Consider the following 19,559-nt stretch of genomic DNA (forward strand, 5'->3'; position numbering starts at 1 on the left):
CCCTCGCGGGCCTCGAGACTGCTGTCGGCCTCGGCTGCGTAAAGCAGGTGCACGTCTGCACTAGATCCAGGCTCCAAGACCATAGAGCTCTCACAAACTCGCGAGACTCTCTATAATACAATAACTAACCTTGGCCACCCTTTTATAGGCTCTTGGCCGGTCATCGGGCGTCCACACTTGGGCGCCCACCCGTCCATACTTGGGTGCCCGCCCGTTAGTATTTCCCTAACTCAGCTCGTCAATCAGCCTGCCTAGTTCTAAGCTTCCCAAAGCCTCGAAACTAGTCTTGCATGCGTATAGCACACGGTAGATACACACTGTGCACATGACAAATCGTTCCTCCTGGTTCAAGACCATTGGCACAAGCTCCTCCCACGTGATGGTGCTGAGCCTGCACTGGTAATCAAAGACGAGTAAAATGCTGAGTACGAAGAGGGCAAATGTGACAGCAATGTTATGGCCATGTCCTCCAACGATATCTCCTTCCCAGCTTGAAGAACTTCCTGCTGAAGAGCCTGCAGCTTGTTAATATGCTCCCGCATCGTCGACGACTTTGCAGGGTTCATAACCCGCATCTGTACTTCCAAGGAAATCCTCTTCATGGGCGATACCCTGTTGTAAAGAGAAGCCAAATGCTACCATATACCTCTAGCCAACGTCATATGCTTTACATGATTGATTACCTGCGGTGTGCAGTTGAGAAAGATAAACGAACGGACCCTGGCGTTGACACGATCCCACATCTGTGTCTGAGCCTCCCGGTCCTTTCGGATCGACGGTAACTCTCCTTCCTCTACTTCCGGCCGTGGAACACCAACAACGACGAAATCGGCGAGGTCGTAAGACTCCAGAACAGATTCCATCATAACCTTCCATATGCCGTAGTTGTTCCAGTCCAACTGACGGTCTACCGGGAACGTGGGGAGTGTCGGGATCTTCACATGCCTCTCGGCCATCTCAAACAGATCTGCCATTGCGGGGATGTACTCTGAAAAGGGTGAGTGGGTGGGAACAAAGAAGAACTAATACCTGCAAGTGGCTGTCCAGCAAATCAGCTCGCCGTCCTCTTGCTTCTCCTCTTCCCGAACAGTCCAAAACAGTCCACCAATCAGCCACACAACAGTCCCCCTCTTGCTCACACAAATCCCAAGAACTATCTAGAGCCTAGGGCTCTGATACCATGTCAGAATACGCAGCGGAGATGATGACCAGATCTGGGAACACAAGCAAAAAACGCATGCAGAAAAATACAGCACAAGAGAGAGAGAGATATAGGCGTGTAACTCTGCTCTATATACACAAGAAAATCCCGAGTATGATACAACAATGGTATGGGGGCTGGGGGCCTATTTATATGCCCCCCCATCAGCAGTCGGCATGCTGTAGGGCAGCCGACTGGACACAAGAATCTTCCACGACTGAATAATCACAGTCGGCCAGCATCAAAATGGGTCGGCCAGCATCAGAAGAGTCCCACGACTCATGCAGTGCAGTCGGCCATGTCACAGATGCAGTCGGCCAGGCTCAGGGTCCTCTTGCCACTACTAGACTGCCTCCCATGCCACAAAAAAATGGGAAAAAATAGGGGAAAAATACGGAGAGTGGGGAAAAATAGGAAAACACCTCATAAGGGCGGGCACACCCACAACAAAGGCCCTGGTGTATAAAAATAGACAGGAGATGACTTCTAACAAATGCTTCACATGTGACTCCACCGACCTAAGCTTTGACATGAAGTGTGGAGCTATCTGCACTGAAGGTTTTAGATACTAAAGAGATAGCGTAATGCACCCCCATCTAAACCCCTCAATCTTGCCAATATGCGATAATAGCCACTTTTTTTTTTTGATGTAGCTGATGTAGAAACATTGGCAAAGGCAAGCATCCTTGTCACATCTATTAGCTAAACTCCATTATTTGACAATAAGTTGGTTTAATGGGGAGTAAAGATTGACCTTGCTTTGCCTTTCTCGTGGCTGAGTCTCATAGTTGCATGCAATGGAATAGGCAACGAAAACAGATTATGTCTCTGCAATAGAAACTAGGAAACAAAAACGGCTAGGAGACGGCACGTCTCTTAACATTATATAGTAGATGTAAATAGAAATGATGAAAAAAGTTAGGAGAAGTAGAGGGGAAACTTAGGATAGATCATAATTCGGAAGAGATAACAAGGAAAATTAGTGAAAATCAAAACTTAGTGGGGAAAAGTAAGGGGGAAGACCTTAGGTGAGATAAGGAAATGGGAAACAGTGCCTCTAGAGAAACAGAGTTTCAGCAATTTCGGCTAGGAAACAGCCCTTTCTTGTAACTATATTGAGTCTGCCCTTCACCTTTAAAGAAGTGAGCATTTTGGTTTATGCCTAATGATGTGTAATGAGAAAAGTGTTTTAAGAGGTATTTAGCATTGTAGCACGTCCTACCATTGATGTTGTCACCTTAAAATTGTGTAGGATCTTGGAGGGAGAAGATGATGCGTTATTGGAGGGTGTCGCCCTGAAGTCAGATGTCAAGGCCGATCTCAGCGGCAGCAGAAATGATATAGAAAGCACAGAAAAGTTACATTGCCAAAATGTGAAGACTTGGAATATTGTCAGGCAATTTTATGTATGGCTTCAAACGTTAAAGGATGCTTTTGGAGCCCCTTTCATGGCAGTGGTCATAATAGTATATGGGATAAGCCAGGGCTATGTTGGGACTGTGAGAAGCTTAGCTACCAACTACTACTGGAAGGATGTGCAGAAATTACAACCCGCTTCAACACAGGCTTTTGAGGTAAATCCTGGCTTTAATACTTAAAAAATTTCAGGATCAGAGCACAGATTTATTAATTAGACAAAGAACATGAATTTGGATTGGATAATTGCAATATTAACCAAAAGTTGCATCGCTGCCCTGAGACCATTATCAGCAGAAGTGGTAAAGTTTTTTAATGTGCTAGTTGGAGGACTTAGCAAAAACCCCAGCTGCTTATTTGATGCAATTGGGCTGTGTCGCATAGAAACCCTAGAGAAAGACATGCTTTGTTCAAAGAAAGTTGCATGTGAAATGATGATGATGAACATCATCATCATTAGAAATCAGGTTTGGTTGGACTAGTTTAGCTCCAGCCTGATGCATACGAGAGTGGATGTGTGGGGAACTAGTGGTATGCGTCCCTTTGGCGAGGTTAAGATGCAGCTGTAGCTGCAGCCATAAAAGATGAAGCTGAAGATCAGGTCTGAAGACAAGAGAGAGAAGTCTATCTGGAGCAGAGCATTTCAGAATTGGAAGATTTGGATTCTTTTCATAAAGATTCCTAATTGAAGAAAGGGAGCCCAACAGAAAAAGCCTGTCCCCCTTACTAAGGTGGAGTTGACCATGATGGGCATCAATCTAACATAGAGGGCCCGTTTTTCAGGTCCGTGAAGATTAGTGGCAGGTTGGTGGACAACAAGAACAGGATGGATGCTGTCTGGTTGGCGACTTCCTTTAAACCAGTCATGGCTGCTCAGGCACTTGAATCCGCTCTTTGTGATGCAAGCCACCATCTTATAGAGGCGGTGCGAGCTAGATTGGCTGCCTTCTGTGTGCAGGAGTGTAGCTTATGTAGGAGCTTGGGTTCGCAACCATGCTTGCAGGAGCCCAGACAATCACTGTCAGATCCGTGCTGCATGTGCCATTTTAGTGGTCATTGAGACATCGAGGATGGAGTATTGGTACCATGCACAGGTGTCCTCTAGGACCCATGCACATTTCCGCTGTGTCGGTTATACCCAATTGCACCATAACTTTTCTCGTAGGGGAGTCCATGCTTAACTTCTTGGTGGCACAAGATACAGAGCTACATAATCATGGCTCTCCATCTGGGGCCTGAGGAACTCATGGGTTTGGAGTTGACTGAAGACACCACAATCACCTTAAGGAAGCTTGTGGCGCTTTGGGTAGAGACCCATTGCATGGCCTTTGGAGCCAGGATCACCTTGGGTTATATATTGTAGCTTTTGGTTGACTGATCACTCCCTCCTGGCCAGATATATGGGCTATTATGTGGGGTGGATGTTTCAGTGGAGCAGCAAGTAGCTCCTTTTTGTGCAAGATTTTGCAAGAAACTCATGCATTGGAGCATGACTCATCTCGTTGGTAGTGCTTGCCACATGATGTGGCAGTTCACAGAATGCTGGTCCTTTTCTGTCTCCTGCTTTATGTGTGGGCTGAAGTCATGAAAGGGGGCTAGGCACAATGGATCTGAAGTTTCAGAGCTTGGCCATATTATGCAAACTGTCTGCCATCCTTAGTCAGGAGGGGAGCCCTTTAAAGCCTTCCTTGGTACCAGGATTGAATATTGCACACTGAAACCCTATGGCACTTGGGTTTGAGGATACATGTAGATATTCACCAGATTTGTGGCCAGCCTCTTATGAGCTTGAGAAGAACATCCAACCTTCTTCTCGGGTATGCACTCCTACAGTCCATGGGGCTTGGTGCAGTCTTTTCCCTTTTGGCTCTTTATCTCACAGCTTACAGCAGGGCAGCAGTGGCAGCACAACAGAATGCTGCCCAGTAGCTGGCGTCATATCCCATTATATTCCCTTGCAGTGGTTGGCACCAATTGTTTCCCCAACTTTGCGATCTTCTACGCTTTGGACATTCCTTTGGTAATCATTAGCTTCTGCGATGACCTTCTTGCATTGGGGGCAAGTGGACCGCCTTCTCTTCACCTGAAAAGCACACAATGATCCACCCAAACATAACGAAACAGAAATCATGTATGTGGTGATGGAAGTATACACTGTACAATATTATGCATTGGGAACTTTTGAAGAAGAGAAGAACTTTAGCATGCCTTGATTAGTCCATTTAAGAGTTTTGGATAGCTCAAACAATGTCTTACATGTGCCAGTCCAAGAGCACAAGCTAGCACTGATCATTTTCAAATTTTATATGTAGGCTCTTGTTGGGATGCCGTGGAACATCAAACCTGTTTACGGATTGATCACCGACACATTTCCTATCGCCGGGTAAGCTCTCCTCATACAACGATTTTCTTCTTAAAGTTATCTATAAGTCTCAAGTGATTTGACACTGCTACCGACTTCTTCTAAACAGCATTGCAAATAATTAAGAAATACAGAAAGAAATGATCTTTTCCTTAATCAATTTCTTTTGATTTCAGGTTCCACCGTTGGCCATATCTTGCTATATGTGGTGTTGCAGGAGCATGTGGCTTGTGGATACTGTCAATGCTTTCAGCACCTTCACCCTGGTTGGCAACATTGTTAATGGCCAGTGTGGCACTGTGCACAGCGTTTCCAGATGTGGTACTAGATGCAGCAATGGCTGAGCAAAGCAGGAATAAACCAACCCTTGCAAGTGATTTGCAGGTATGAACGATAGAGAGATTTTCCTCAAAGATTCAATTTCTGAATTGTGGGTTATAAATTGATCAAGCAATGAAACGCTACATCAGCAATGATTATGCAAGTAAGAGAGAGAGAGAGAGAGAGAGAGAGAGAGAGTTGTATTAACGTCTTCAAAAGGCTAAAATGACCTATGAGACCAAAATGTTACATCATGTCCATGGAATACATCATCATGGTGCTTAAAGTAAAACTAAAAGAAAATATCTGGAGGCTAAAAACCAATTGTCCTTCTAGGGACACCGGTGGTCCTCTGTAGTTTTTTTGGGGGTTTTTTGGCTGAATCTTCACACTTGAAGAAGGCTCTGATACCAATGTAACACGTGGAAGCTTGATGGGTAGAATCGGTAACTTCAGCAATATTAAAGCGATGAAGATTAACGCACAAGATAGAGAGACAAGTGCAGAAATAGAGAGAGAGAAAGAGAGGGAGTCGAACAGAGTATTGGGTCCCGAATACCCTTTGTAGGGCCCCCACCACAAATGGTGTATTTGCTTTATTAGAATGTTGCCCCATTCTCAACATTGTCCGGAAGGACGAGGACGGATGGTATCTTTAGGTGCAGCTATAGCTTATTGGGGACAGAGTCATGCACATTGCTGTGTGTTATTTTGCACCGAGCCACTTCCCTTTGGTTGGAGAGCATGGCCATTCACCGTACTTACTGTTATATGGGGATATTATGGAGTTCTCAGCAGGGGGGAAAGTGCTCTTACTTGGGACCTCAACGCCAAAATAGGGAGTCGCCATGTCCCACTTCTTACTTGATCTGGATGATCCTATCAAACTATTACAAGAACTAGACATCACTGACATGGGGTTACAGAGATCATCACACGACCGTAGGAGGTCACGGTGTATGGGAGACACTTTCTAGAGCTTCGAGCTGCACATGGTCTTGTTATCTATAACGGGTTTTCCCCTTTATCATGCTAGTTTTTTTCCCTATTAGATTTCTATGCAAGGGGAGTTTTTCCTCCCGTCACAACATGGATCGTCTACCCACACTCCCGGAGGACCAATTTCTCTCACTAGAAGTTGGTTCTCCAAATTCTGATCCGTACCACACAGGGAATGGGACTTCTTACTCAGTGTAGAGTCTCATTCAAGATCTTACTTTGGGAGACGATCAACCCACGTACATCCACTCATCCTCACCACCTTTGCCATCACAATCGCCCTCTCTGACTTTATCAGATTTTGTTTCTAGAGGGAGATACATTCCTTCTGCCAGTGTGTCAGTGTGGGACCTTGGCATCTTCTCTCATGGTCCCCTTTTTGGCTTGAGAGGGGATGTGTGAAAACAATATTTTCCCCAGCCCTAAAAAGGGGATTTTTCTGGGTATTTTTGGTTTTATTTGTGGATTTTTGTCTTTGCTGCTGGCCGACCAGCACTCCCCCTTGGTATATATAGCATTGCCTCATCATTCACCTGACTGTACCACTTCTGCCGGGCTCTACACAACACAGCTGCATCATCCTCACTTGACATTCAGCACATCAGTGTTTCTCATCTGGCCACTGCACGGGACAGCAGCCCACTCTTTGCTAGAGGCCACACCGTGGGACAGCAACCCTCTCTGCTACCTTCAACGCTTACACCAGGCTTTACATCAGCGTTTACATCAGCCTACATTCAGCGCTTACATCAGGCTTTACATCAGCTTTTACATCAGCCTATCATCAGTGCTTACATCAGGGTTTTACATTTGTGCTTACATCAGCACATCAGCGTTTTCTCCACAGCTCGTGGGACAGCAGCCCCCTCTGCTATACATAGAGCACTTCAGCGTTTTTGCCTCAGCTCTCACCATCAGGACAACAGCCCACCTACCATCGGGACGACAGCCCACTCTCTGCTTATCTTCACCATCGACACCCCTTCAGGTACGTAGCACCCGTGTCATGAAAGCTTGCACAACTCAAGACGGCAGCCCCCTCTACTCCTCACCACACCTCAGGTACGCAGCACCCTCACTACGACCTCGGAGTGCCTCTGCTTCCACTGATGCGAGCCTTCAACACCGATCACCTCTTGGAGTGCTTTGCCTCACATCGATGCAAGCTTTCGTCATTGACCATGCTTCAGTTCCGGCATCATCTCTACTTCTGCACTGGTCTTTCTTCTCAGAGTCACCTCACATCAGAGGGCTCTTGTACATATGTTCACTCACCATTATATATAGATTCACTCACATAATTCATGCTGTGTTGTTTTGCTCTAATCTCTCATACTTTTGGTCCTTTTGTCCTTCATGCAGGCTCTGGTGACAAGGGTGCTGCTGTACGTGAGGTGATAGATGAAGAGCAGAGAGGGCTGCCATCCCAAGTGGTTCTGCAAGACCTGAAGGGTCCAAGCTTTGATGACAAGGGTGCTACAAGACCTGAAGGGTGCAGGCTCTGATGACAAGGGTGCTGCGTACCTGAGGGGTGCAAGCTTTGGTGACAAGGGTGCTGCGTACCTGAAGAGTGGTGAGGAGAGGGTTGCCGTCTCGAGTGGTGCAAGCTCTGGTGACACGGGTGTTGCATACCTGAAGTGGTAAGGAGCAGAGAGGGCTGCCGTCCCGAGTGGTGCAAGCTCTGGTGACATGGGTGCTACGTACTTGATTTGGTATCGATGGTGAAGATGAGTAGAGAGTAGGCTGCCGTCCCGATGGTGTGATGTAGCAGAGAGTGGGCTGTTGTCCCGATGGTGAGAGCTGAGGCAAAAAGGCTGAAGTGCTCTATGTATAGCAGAGGGGGCTGCTGTCCCATGAGCTGTGGAGGAAACGCTGATGTGCTGATGTAAGCACAGATGTAAACGCAGATGTAAAACCCTGATGTAAGCGCTGATGATAGGCTGATGTAAAAGATGATGTAAGTGCTGAATGTAGGCTGATGTAAACACAGATGTAAAGCCTGATGTGAACGTTGAATGTAGGCTGATGTAAACGCAGATGTAAAGCCTTATGTAAACGCTGAATGTAGGCTGATGTAAAACGCTGATGTCAGTGCTGATGTAAACGCTGAAGGCAGTAGAGAGGGTGCTGTCCCATGGTGTGGCCTGTAGCAAAGAGCGGGCTGCTGTCCCGTGTAGTGGCCAGATGAGAACGCTGATGTGCTGAATGTCAGGCGAGGATGATGAAGCTGTGTCGTGTAGAGCCCGGCAGCAGCAGCAGCAACATATTGTACTGGATATGTGCAATGAAGTGGTACAATCAGGTGAATGATGAGGCAATGCTATATATACCAAGGGGGACTGCTGTTCGGCCAGCCTAAAGGCTGTCGGCGGCCAGCAGCAAAGACAAAAATCCCCAAATAAAGCCAAAAATACCCAGAAAAATCCCCTTTTTAGGGCTGGGAAAAATACTGTTTTCACACACCCCCTCTCAATTCGGAGACGAGACGATACCCTCAGCTGGCCAATGGCAATTTGCATGGCATGTGACATGTGGCGGGGCTCTTGATGAATCCATCCTCTGAAACTCTCAGTAAGTGTTGTCTGTACGAGTGGAGTTTCGTGGGAAGTTTGGATGGAGACATCCATATCCGGCTCATATAAAGCGCTGTCACTATCCAGTGTAAATGTAGGTGATAGTTTGAAAGAGGGGCATGCACTTCATAATCACATGGAACAGAAACAGAACTGCTGTGTACGAAATGGTAATGGCTGTAAACTAAGAAATGGGAATGTCTAGGAATTTAGGAAATGGCAGGCCTTGATTAATACATAATATGAAACTTCTTTGGGGCACTTGAAAATCGGGATAGAGGGGCAAGTTACAACTTGGATGATATAACAAGGAAGGTAATTCTATGGCTAGATCTAAAAAATAAAATGCTCTTTATTCAACATTTTGATGCATAAAACACTGCTTTGTGTTGCAGAGTTTATCATGGGGCAGCCTATCCATTGGTGGGTTGATTGGATGTGCCGTGTCCGGACCAGCTGTTCATTCTTTTGGACCTAGAGGCTCCTTTTTATTAATATCTATAGCTCCACTTATGCTTTTAGTTGCGGCATGGGCTCTTCCAGAAAAACGACTGCCCAAAGGCCTAGACAGGGTCAAATTTGGGGCCATGTTAAACACAATTCAGCTTTTCAGACAAACTTTGAGCGACCCCGTTATTTGGAGACCGGCATTTTATATCTATCTATCACAGGTAGCCACATTGTTGCACTCAGATCCTGGGAGGTATTTATTTCAATCTTTAATTCACATCAATTTCATAAGTATGGGCCTGTTTGTTCTACTTGCAAAAGGTCTATTATGAGACCAGTCATAACATCAGGGGTGATAACATGATGCCCAGGGACCTCATTTCTAAGTGTCTTTACAGACAGATCCCCTGCTCATCCGACGGCGGACGGGGGAGAGAATAAAAACAAGGTCTAATTTACGTGTTTTTGTGCAAAACAAAGTAATATTGGGGCCTTTGTGCAGAGTTTATGCCCGGACATTTCAGAAGCTATGTTCTATTGGTTCACTGATCCTGCGGTAGGGCCTGGATTCAGTGAGCAGTTTATTGGATTAGTTAGCGCCACTGGCTATTTAGCCATGTTTGCAGGAATCTCTTTGTACAACTGCTGGTTTCGGTTCTACACCTTCAGGACAATGTTTTTTTGGCCTCAGGTAAGTTAGCGCAGCACTTTAACATGCATCTAGTTGTCAAGTAAATGTCTAAAACAGAAAAGGACTAGGTTCTTTCATGCTGCAGCCGTACTCTCGATGTCGAAATAAATGTGTTGCATGTGCGGCCTTAGGATCTCTTCTTGTTTTGAAGGTGTGGATGAGTGAAAATTTTGTGCGTCTATCAAATATATATTTGTCTTGTGCCTGCGGTGGCTGGTTCTGAGATGGATCCCTGGGGGGGGTGGGGGAGAGAGAGAGAGAGAGAGAGAGAGAGAGAGAGCCAGCTAGAGCTGTGGAGAAGGCAAGGGGAGGTAGGCAGGGGTAGAGAGAGAGAGATCTACTAAAACTGCTATGGGTACATCAAGGTACCAGGGGTTCAAAACAGCTGAGACTATGTTATGTGCCTGGAGTTATCACACATCCTCTCCTAGGAAAAAGGTTTATCCACAGCATGTCTTGCTTTACGATCGATTCACCCTTTTTATCCTTTTGTTGGCTTTGCAGAACCTGCTGTCTGTGTGTGTGCGTGTTTTTAAAAAAAAATCCTTTTTACCATGGATTCACCCATTTTATCCTTTTGTTGGCTTTGCAGAACCTGCCGTGTGTCTGTTTTTTTTCCCTGACTGGTCTTAGGCGCAAGATCCATCCCGTAGTTGTCTTTCACCGCCCGTAGGCGCTTTCCTTATCTGCCCATAGGTGTTGCTGTGGAGGAAGCACCTTATGGGGTTTTGACCCTAAGGACCTGGTCCTCCTTTACCACTTGAGCGATCACCTCATTAGCAGAACCTGCTGTGTTAATGGTTTGGGGAAAAATAGGTTCAGATTAGCCCAGAACTTGTTCAATCTTAAAAAAGAAGCCTTCTTAAATAGCTGGGAGAAGGAATATCTCCTAAAAAGATTTAGTTCTAATCAGATTAAAGTGCGAAGAAAATGCGTGTTCAAATGATTGCTCAATAAGGCTAGAAGGCTGGAGGGGAAGGTCCGAGCTTGCATTTTCAAACCCCCTTTTAATCCCAAGTTTAGTTAATTAATCAATAACCTAAGCCTACAACGGAGGGTTAAACGCTCAAATCTCGTTAATGAATCAAGAAATAATGTTGATGTTGTGAGATTTGTGGCAGGTGGCCTACTGTGTGATGGGGCTGATGGATATCGTGATTGTGAGCCGGTGGAACCTGAGAGTGGGGATACCTGACCACGCCTTCGTGATTGGGGATGCCACGCTGACGGACGTGATTGGCAGGCTGCAGCTTATACCCTTCATGGTGTTGTCTGCGCGCTTGTGCCCGCCCGGCATCGAAGGGACGGTGTTTGCCTTCCTCATGTCTGTGTCCAATTTTGGGGCAACCTGTGCGTCGTGGCTGGGCGCCCTCCTCCTGCGCCAGCTGCGTGTGCGCAAGGAGGACTACAGCCATCTCTGGCTGGCGGTGCTCGTTCGCAGCCTCCTGCGCTTGGCCCCTCTCCTGTTCTTGACCCTTCTGCCTGTGGGCACAGCTGATGACTTCCAAACTCCTCAGACAGGAGATGAAGACCTACAACTGATTGCCCAGGACGATGAAGCCATGCACATGCTAGAACCTCAGCAAGAGATGATTATAATTAAGCATTGATTGAAAGTGGTCTACATTGCTATATGCTCTCTCTCTCTCTCCCTCCATACATATATATATATACATATATATATATATATACACATTTATATAAATATATAGTAAAATCTAAACTTATATATAACTAACTCCTTAGAAAGCAAGGTGTTCAATGTCCACCTGCCCCTCCCTTAGACCTAAGATCTTTCTAAAAATCATGTAGTTAATGCATTCCTTGCCCCTCCCTTAGACTTAAGATCTTTCTAAAAATCATGTAGTTAATGCATTCCTTGTTTAGAATTTATGCATTTTAAGCTCCTTTGTTGCCAAGGGAAGAGACCCCATTTAATGTGATTCACCCTCTTACCAAGGGAAGAGACTATGTGCAATGGGATTACTATGATCATTGCACTAGTGACATGTAAGAGACTCCCTATAGATAGGTATGTTGATCCTTGCATCTATGCAATAGTCAACAACATACTTTCATTTTTTGAACTTGTACTCAAACCTTCCGTACGCTACACAATGCACAAGCTTCTATATAAATTCTAGATTGTTAGCGTTTGCCCTAGATTTTATTAGGCAGCCCCTATGCCTCATTCATGCATTCCCATGCAGTTTGCATGTATTATGTGTATACAATTGTTTTCAATATACCAAATTAAGTAAGTTCAAGAAAAAGAGTGAGGTACTTGACATGCCTTATTTTAGTCAACTTTTTGTAATTGCACCAAAGATGCATTGTACATTTCATGCCTAATGTTTCTAACCACCTTGACAAGCAGCTTCAAATATGGAGTCTTTTGAATACATCATTGCATATTTTTCCAAGTATTGAGTTTCAAGCCATTGAAGGAGAGATGCCTCTTGCATGCTTTAGTGTCAGTGTTCTTTTTTCTTGGAAAAGCTTCATGTAGTATTATCTAGAGTCAAAGTTTAAGGGCTTGGACCTTAGTTTTTGGAGATGTTGGCTATAGCCTAGTTTAGTAGGGCATGCATGCATTGAGTGCAATTGCAAAAACAATTTTGAACAACCATATGTACACACAATTCTAATGTGCTTTACTTTTTCTTCATTTGTTTGTTGGAGTGTCTTCTTTTTGTTTGCAAGAATTGCCTCTTGTGTGCTTGCTTGTTGAATTGCCTCTTTATGTAACTCGTGCAAGCAGAATGATGGCCAACCTATTATCATACTCACTCATATATTTATATATGTGTGTGTGTGTGTGTGTGTGTGTGGAGAGAGAGAGAGAGAGAGAGAGAGAGAGAGAGAGATCTATTAGGTCTTTGAGACCAAAAAGTAGCACAATGAATCCATGAGACTGTTGAATCATGGAAAATTAAAAAAAACCTAAGTATGCCTTGATAACATGTGAATACAAGGTACAAGTACATCGCGGACTTGTGGGGTGGGTACAATGAGTAGGAATCTCAGGGTGGGGCTATATAAGGATTTCTAACTCTCTTGCATCACCAACAATACCCTAGTATTCCACCTACCATGGTGGTCCTTAGGTCCCTAACACCTAAGAAACCCTACATCAAAGCCCCTCTTGACAATTTCAGCACCTTCTTTGAAAGTACATTTGTGACCAATTTTCTTTGATCTTGAGCCGATTTGAAATTGACGCTTGTCTAGTCCCCTTCTATATTGGATAAAGAGTGTTTATAATGATTATTGGCTTGGAACACTTGGATTTCTCTCCCTATTGGAAAACTACTTGGCTCTTACGTCCACATTCTTTTGGGTTAATCTAGGCACTAGACCACTTAGTTTCTTAAATCTTGCTCTACTTTTCTTAGTTGCTCACTCTATTACACGTAGATCACCTCATCATACATCAAGTGATTATTACCAAGATTGACTTGGCCATCGTCAAGAGTGGCTCACTCCAATAGGATCATCTTTCTATGACATCCCATTCTTAATCTTTAGCCTCCAAGAGGACTTTCCTCCACTAGCTTGTGTAGTTGGCTAATTTGGCCACCTTAGTTTATAGGAACACTCCCCAAGCATGACTATTGTGCCCTCCTAGAGTGGGTCTAGTTTGGCAACTTCCCATAGGTGGACATGGCACATAAACTTCTCTCCCCTTCAGATCATAGATGAATCGCTTATGATGGCTCTTTCTATGGGAGAGTTGGCCCCTTCTGAATATAGAGAGTGGAATAAAAGAAATTGCATGGTTGAAGAAGAATATCTTTGTTTTCCACTTACCTAAGAGAGGATATAGCTATATGAGATGGGTGAAGAATTGGTCATTGCCCCACATTTGGAGATCCCTTGGTATTTCTCCACGCGTCTTCTTTGAGTTTTGGAATAGGTTATGGTATATAGCTTTCATCTACCAAAGAACTCTCTTTTCCTTTGGGTTTTTTCCCACAAGAGTGTAGTGGTGGGCAATTGGACTAGCTTTAACTTTTCTAGAAGCAACTTGGTCTTCTTCGTGCATTCATGTTTAACTCAATGTTTATGTGCATTTGTGAAGCCCATTACAATTTCCAATCTTAATTTGTTGTTTTCTGAATATTGGTGTGTCAATGTGTAAATACAATTGACAACAATGTAAAATGTTGATACGTGCATATAGAAAGTGCTTTATGACTTTTCCTTTTGCAAAGTTTGCAAGATCATACCCAAAAAGCTCAATGTGGCAATAATCTTTGTTCTAAGCCTAGAAAGATAATGTCATGGTGGCACTTGGTAGTGATGCAAAGTCCCTTATGAAAGGAATATGTACTTTCTCCCTCATGTTAGAAGATTCAACCAAAAAGTAGTAGATGGTCTAGGTACCATATTTCAAAAAACCAAACTTGGCTATTTTGGGATCATTAACTACCATAATCGACAATTTTGACTTTGATGAAAATGGAGTGGTTATTGTGTGGGCAGCCATGGTAAGGCCATTGTGAGAGACTCGCCACAACCTTTTGGTACCTCCAATGCAAGATAGAATAATCCTAGAGTCTTGATGGGTAAATTGCGATAAAAATCTCCTTCTCTACCTCAATACAATCTTACTTCCGTGGAATGTGACAAATCCACATACTGGCCTTATTAGACACAAAGAACATTCTCTTTGTAGTCATTAGTAGCCATCCCATGGTTGACCATTAATGCATTAGTGTATTGATATGCTATGTCCCAAAATTGACCATTTTGCTTTAGTGTTTTAAGATGCTAGACCAACTTTAAATAATCATCATTGCAAAAAAATCTTGATAAACTTAAACTAAACCATTATAAGAATAATTCTTTTTTCACTATAGGGGTTTCTAAGGTAGAACCATTATTTGAGAACACCAATAAAATAAGTTCAACAACAGGCCATTTAGACCTTCAAATCTTTCATAAACTATGTGAGTGCATTAGGGACTACTTTAATCTTAGGATTATCGTTGTTGGAGTGGAGATCAGGGTAGCAACACACACCTAGATGCAACAAGCAAGGAGAGATAGATAGAAGCACAACACTCAAAGTAGATTGATGAGAATGAGTAAAGTATAAGAAGTGACATGATAAGGTCTTACACACACTCATAAGAGTGTATATAGGCACTCCAGGAAAAAACCTCCCAAAGAGGGAAAAAGTGTTTGGCCCTCCTTATTAGCCTACATTAAGAAGTGACATTATAAGGTCTTACACACACTCATAAGAGTGCATACAGACGCTCAAGGAAAAAACCTCCTAAAGAGGGAAAAAGTGTCCGGTCCCCATTAGTAGCCTAAGTTCACATATCACTACCATATAAAGGGCTACAAATCTCCCTAGTAGTGATGATGTATGCATACATCATGGAAATAAGGGTCATAACTACACTGCACACTAAATGCCTAATCATCATGTGCATGGTTCGTCTAGTCCTTCTTTTCAGCACTTGGTACTGATGCATCAGTTAGCCATGATTAACTCTTTCTTCTTCTCCTTCTCTTGTCTTTTTTTCTCCATTATCACTAATATAAATGCTTGGCTTCCGATAATAGTTGCATAATTTTTCTTTATCTTGAGGCTTTTCACTCTTCTCGGCATCCTTGCCATACAATTGGGCTAATTTTGCCTCTGGCTTATAATTGCCTTGAGAAAAGGCTTTGCCTTTACCTTTTTGACTTGCAAAGGTGAATGCTTGATCCCCTACATGCGAGATTTCTCTTCTTTCTTTTCAAGGAGTGAAAGAGGAGTCTAACACAGAGCATATTCTCTTGGCTCTCAACCCCTTGCCATCTTCTCCTTGAGCTGCTCTCTTTTGATTGTCTCAGATTGAGCTATCCTCTTAGGTGGAGAAGGTATACTCTATAGAGTGTAATTAACTATGTTAACATAAAAATATACATGTTTGAAGCATTTTGAGTGTGTTTCAGGGTTTGGTTCCATGCTATAGGTTTTCACAAACATCCCAAGGAGGTGTCAATTCGAATGTCTTTATTCGATTTTTGGTTTTTTGCACTACAGTTGTATTTGGTGTGTAGATAGGGCCGTTGTCTTCTTCAACATTGAATCTTTGAGCTCATTATCAATAACTTCGTCAACATTATCATTGATTTATGCATTCTTGCTAAGTTACATGTCCATGATATTCGTGACACACCAGCAGCCAACTACGAGGTTGTAGCCCAGAGTTATCAATGGATCATAAGCCATGCACTCCCCTCTATGGTTGGGTGGTGACTAGAGCTCGAGTCCCTCTTGGCTATGGCGGACTGTAGGGACGTGATAATATGCCACTAAATGAAATGTGAAGAAGTGGAAATGATGGTGGTGTGTACATTAACAAAAGAAATACTCTCAAGCATTTCATTAATCAAAGAGAATAAGCATAAGAGATATATTTGGGTCCCCTTAGATATACCTTGGTAATCACCTTTTTTTATAGAAAGATGCTACATCCTTCACAAGGATTTGCATTTTTATAATGGGCTTGATCTAGCCTTTATCGAGTTTGGAACAAGACACTAAAAACTTAAAGTCGAGAGATGTATTGGTTTTTGAAGATAGGAATGCAGGCACCACCACTTTGGAGTAGAAAGCAAAAACATCAACTTTGTAATTGTAGATAATTGTAGACATGGACATCCCAAAATGGGCAAGAACTTCAATGGGTCAAAAGAATCTAGACTATCATGGGAGGGAAACTAATTCACTTTTATATCTATATTCTCACGCTGTTAGGAAATAGAATGGTCTTACCATAATAAAGCGACGGATGGGCTAGCGCACCCACATTAGGAAGATGCATTTGCAGCTCTAAGACAAGACCCAACGACACATGCTTTGGCAAGGCTAAGGTAAGCTCTTGACTTGAACATATTTGGCACCATTGTCAAGCGCCAACCCAGGACTTAGCTTCGTTTTTTTGTCCATTCCAAGCTATTAGGATCACCTAATATTGCTCAGTGTTAGGTCATACTTAAAAAAGCATACGAGTTTTTGAGCCATTGGGATGTGTTGGTTGTTTCGTTTGATTCTTCTTTGGAGTTTATTTGTATTACGGCATTCTATTTTCATCTATTGGTAGGACAAAACTATGGTTCTTTGGTGATTTGCATGAAATTGGAGCCCAACAGGCTTAGATCTCATTGATTTGAGTCATCAAGGATTATATTAGCAATTGTTATTAGGAGTGGAATCCACTCTGAAATCATGACCATTGAGCTCCATTAGGTTGAATTAGAGTGAGATTATCAATTTGTGTTCATGCATTTCATAATTTTGCATGCATTGTTGGAATTGGTAGAGTAAAAGCATGCTAAACCACAATAAAACATTGAATTACTTGCATTATAACTCATTAATTAAGATTAAGATCATTAATCACATCCTATCAAGTCCAAAAAAAACATTTTAAAAAACACTTAAAATAGGCCATAGCTCTCAGATAAGGGACGTAAGTTCATAGTCTAGCACAAAAAAGACGTGAGCTTGCATACATGAGCCTGGACACGTTAGCTCGTGAGCGTGGAGACTTGAGTCTAGGGTACATATACCTAACATTATATGGACCAATTCCTACCATAAGGACTTGTATGGACATATCTATTTATGTCCTTGGAAGATTTTATTGTCATACAATCTGTACCATCTACAAATTCCAAGGTAAAATCTTATCCTTCGCAATTATTAGAGAATTAAAGTACACTTATTACTTAATAATTACACACCAAGCCTATCATAAGTCCAGATCCTGTATTTTCATGTCCCGAGTAAGCTTATTTCATATAAGGAAAGTACATGAGCCGAGTTCATACGAAAAAAAATGTGAGCTTGGACACGTGAGCCTAAAAACGTAAGCATGTAGGCATGAGCCTGGACACATGAGCCTAGAGACGTGAGTCTAGAGGTGTGAACCTAGACACACGAGCCTAGAGACATGGTTCTATAGACATGACTACATACGTGAGCCTAGCGGTGTAAACTTGGAGACACGAGCCTAGCAGTAGAAACAAAAAAAAAAACGTGTTTGAAGCATTTTTTAACCTGCACCAGATACACCAAGGATCTTTAATGCGAAATCGATTTAGTCTATAGAGTATTAAACCATACCTTCTCAAACCCACCAAGCCTTCAATTCCAATACATGATCAACACTCTCAACAGAGTGCTCCCCTGTTAAGAAGGCTAAACTCCTTCGGATCCACCTCAAGCGAGAAGCTTTAGGAGGAAATGAGCCAATGAAACACATACATGAGTGGAGGAAAATGAAACACCAAGAAACTGAAGCCACCCACGGCTCTCCAAGCTCTGAATGCACCAACTAACCTTGTCAAACAACACCCTAAGTTTTATTAAGAAGGCATTCAATCACCCTATTTTTGGTTGTAGCTCTAGGAGCAGGAGCGGGACCAAGAACCTCAAGGTTTTCTCCCACTGGAAGTGATTACACCATGTCGAATACCATAATATTTCAAATATTTGGTGTCAATCTTGAGCTAGGTTTATGTCAAGTAGACCATGACCAATAACAACACAACACCCACACTTAAATGGCAATCGAGATATTTCTCTTTTGTTGTACCACTAGGGATAAGTTTTTCACAATACACCCAACAGAAAGTGCACACAACGTAAGAAGGGGCCCTGCTCTCCATAGGAGCCTATTATAGAAGCATCTTTACCACCACAGAACCAAGTTCATGTTCTTCTCCATATGGACTACCTTATTATAAAGGGATCCATGAGGAACATGAAACACAGGGAAGAGTAAAGAGCCAGTGTCAAGGACTACCTCATCACAAAGGGATCTGAAAGAGATCTCAAAACATATCCTCAACTACTGCTACATAGCAAGCGTGTAGCCTCAAAGTGCCAGGCCAACCCACTGGAAAAAACACCCAACCCCATAGGGCAAGAGGTTTCATATCCTAAAAGAGAGGATTTCATGCAACCACCTCCTTACATTCCACCACCTCGTGAACACATAAGACATACTAAGGATGGCATTTAAACTGGAAATGTGGCTTGTCATCACAAACATAATAACTAGAGGCTCAGAGTTGGCAAAACCAAGCCAATCTAGATCTCAAGGATAATGACCGAGTCCTAGTTGAGTACATGAGCATGGAAAAGAATCTGCTCAACCATTTAGGCCAGCAATATGATAGGGCTAGCCCCGAAGGGTAAACCCAAGGCTAGCCCTGAAGGGTAACCCCAAGGCCAACCCCAATGAGCATCTCAAGCAGGACACCTGCATCTATTCCCACTCGAAGAGATATGGTTTGATGCACAATTTATCACCAAAATCATAGAAGTACGGAGTGTCCAATGTTAAGGCCTATATAATAATAATTTTGTACTCATTGGTGCCAGTGCCATGGGAACCACAATGCAACTCATTATTGGTACCAAGGAAATCCGACACCATAACCTATGCTCTTGCTAGCACCAAAACATCCAGTAGCCCTACCACGCATACTAAATGCTTCTCAATTGCAGCACATAATCTAGTGCCCATTTATCAA

General features: G+C 43.2%; 1 protein-coding gene across 3 annotated transcripts in view; it reads left to right on the plus strand.

Annotated features, from left to right (window-relative positions):
- The window catches only part of LOC147621309 (putative folate-biopterin transporter 6), a 58,996-nt gene extending 47,352 nt beyond the window's left edge, over positions 1–11,644 (plus strand). For all 3 annotated transcript variants that reach the window (XM_086824035.1, XM_086824036.1, XM_086824034.1), the window contains 6 exons: positions 2,454–2,775; positions 4,930–5,000; positions 5,156–5,363; positions 9,268–9,543; positions 9,825–10,013; positions 11,135–11,644. In XM_086824035.1, coding sequence (XP_086680161.1) covers positions 2,454–2,775; positions 4,930–5,000; positions 5,156–5,363; positions 9,268–9,543; positions 9,825–10,013; positions 11,135–11,623 — 1,555 coding nt within the window. In that variant the 3' untranslated portion in view covers positions 11,624–11,644. The remainder of the gene's footprint in view (positions 1–2,453; positions 2,776–4,929; positions 5,001–5,155; positions 5,364–9,267; positions 9,544–9,824; positions 10,014–11,134) is intronic.
- Positions 11,645–19,559: the final 7,915 nt, after the last annotated feature.

This window comes from Cibotium barometz, chromosome 30 (assembly GCF_041138505.1).
Source record: "Cibotium barometz isolate CiBa-2024 chromosome 30, ASM4113850v1, whole genome shotgun sequence".
In the NCBI taxonomy this organism is placed as follows: domain Eukaryota; kingdom Viridiplantae; phylum Streptophyta; class Polypodiopsida; order Cyatheales; family Cibotiaceae; genus Cibotium; species Cibotium barometz.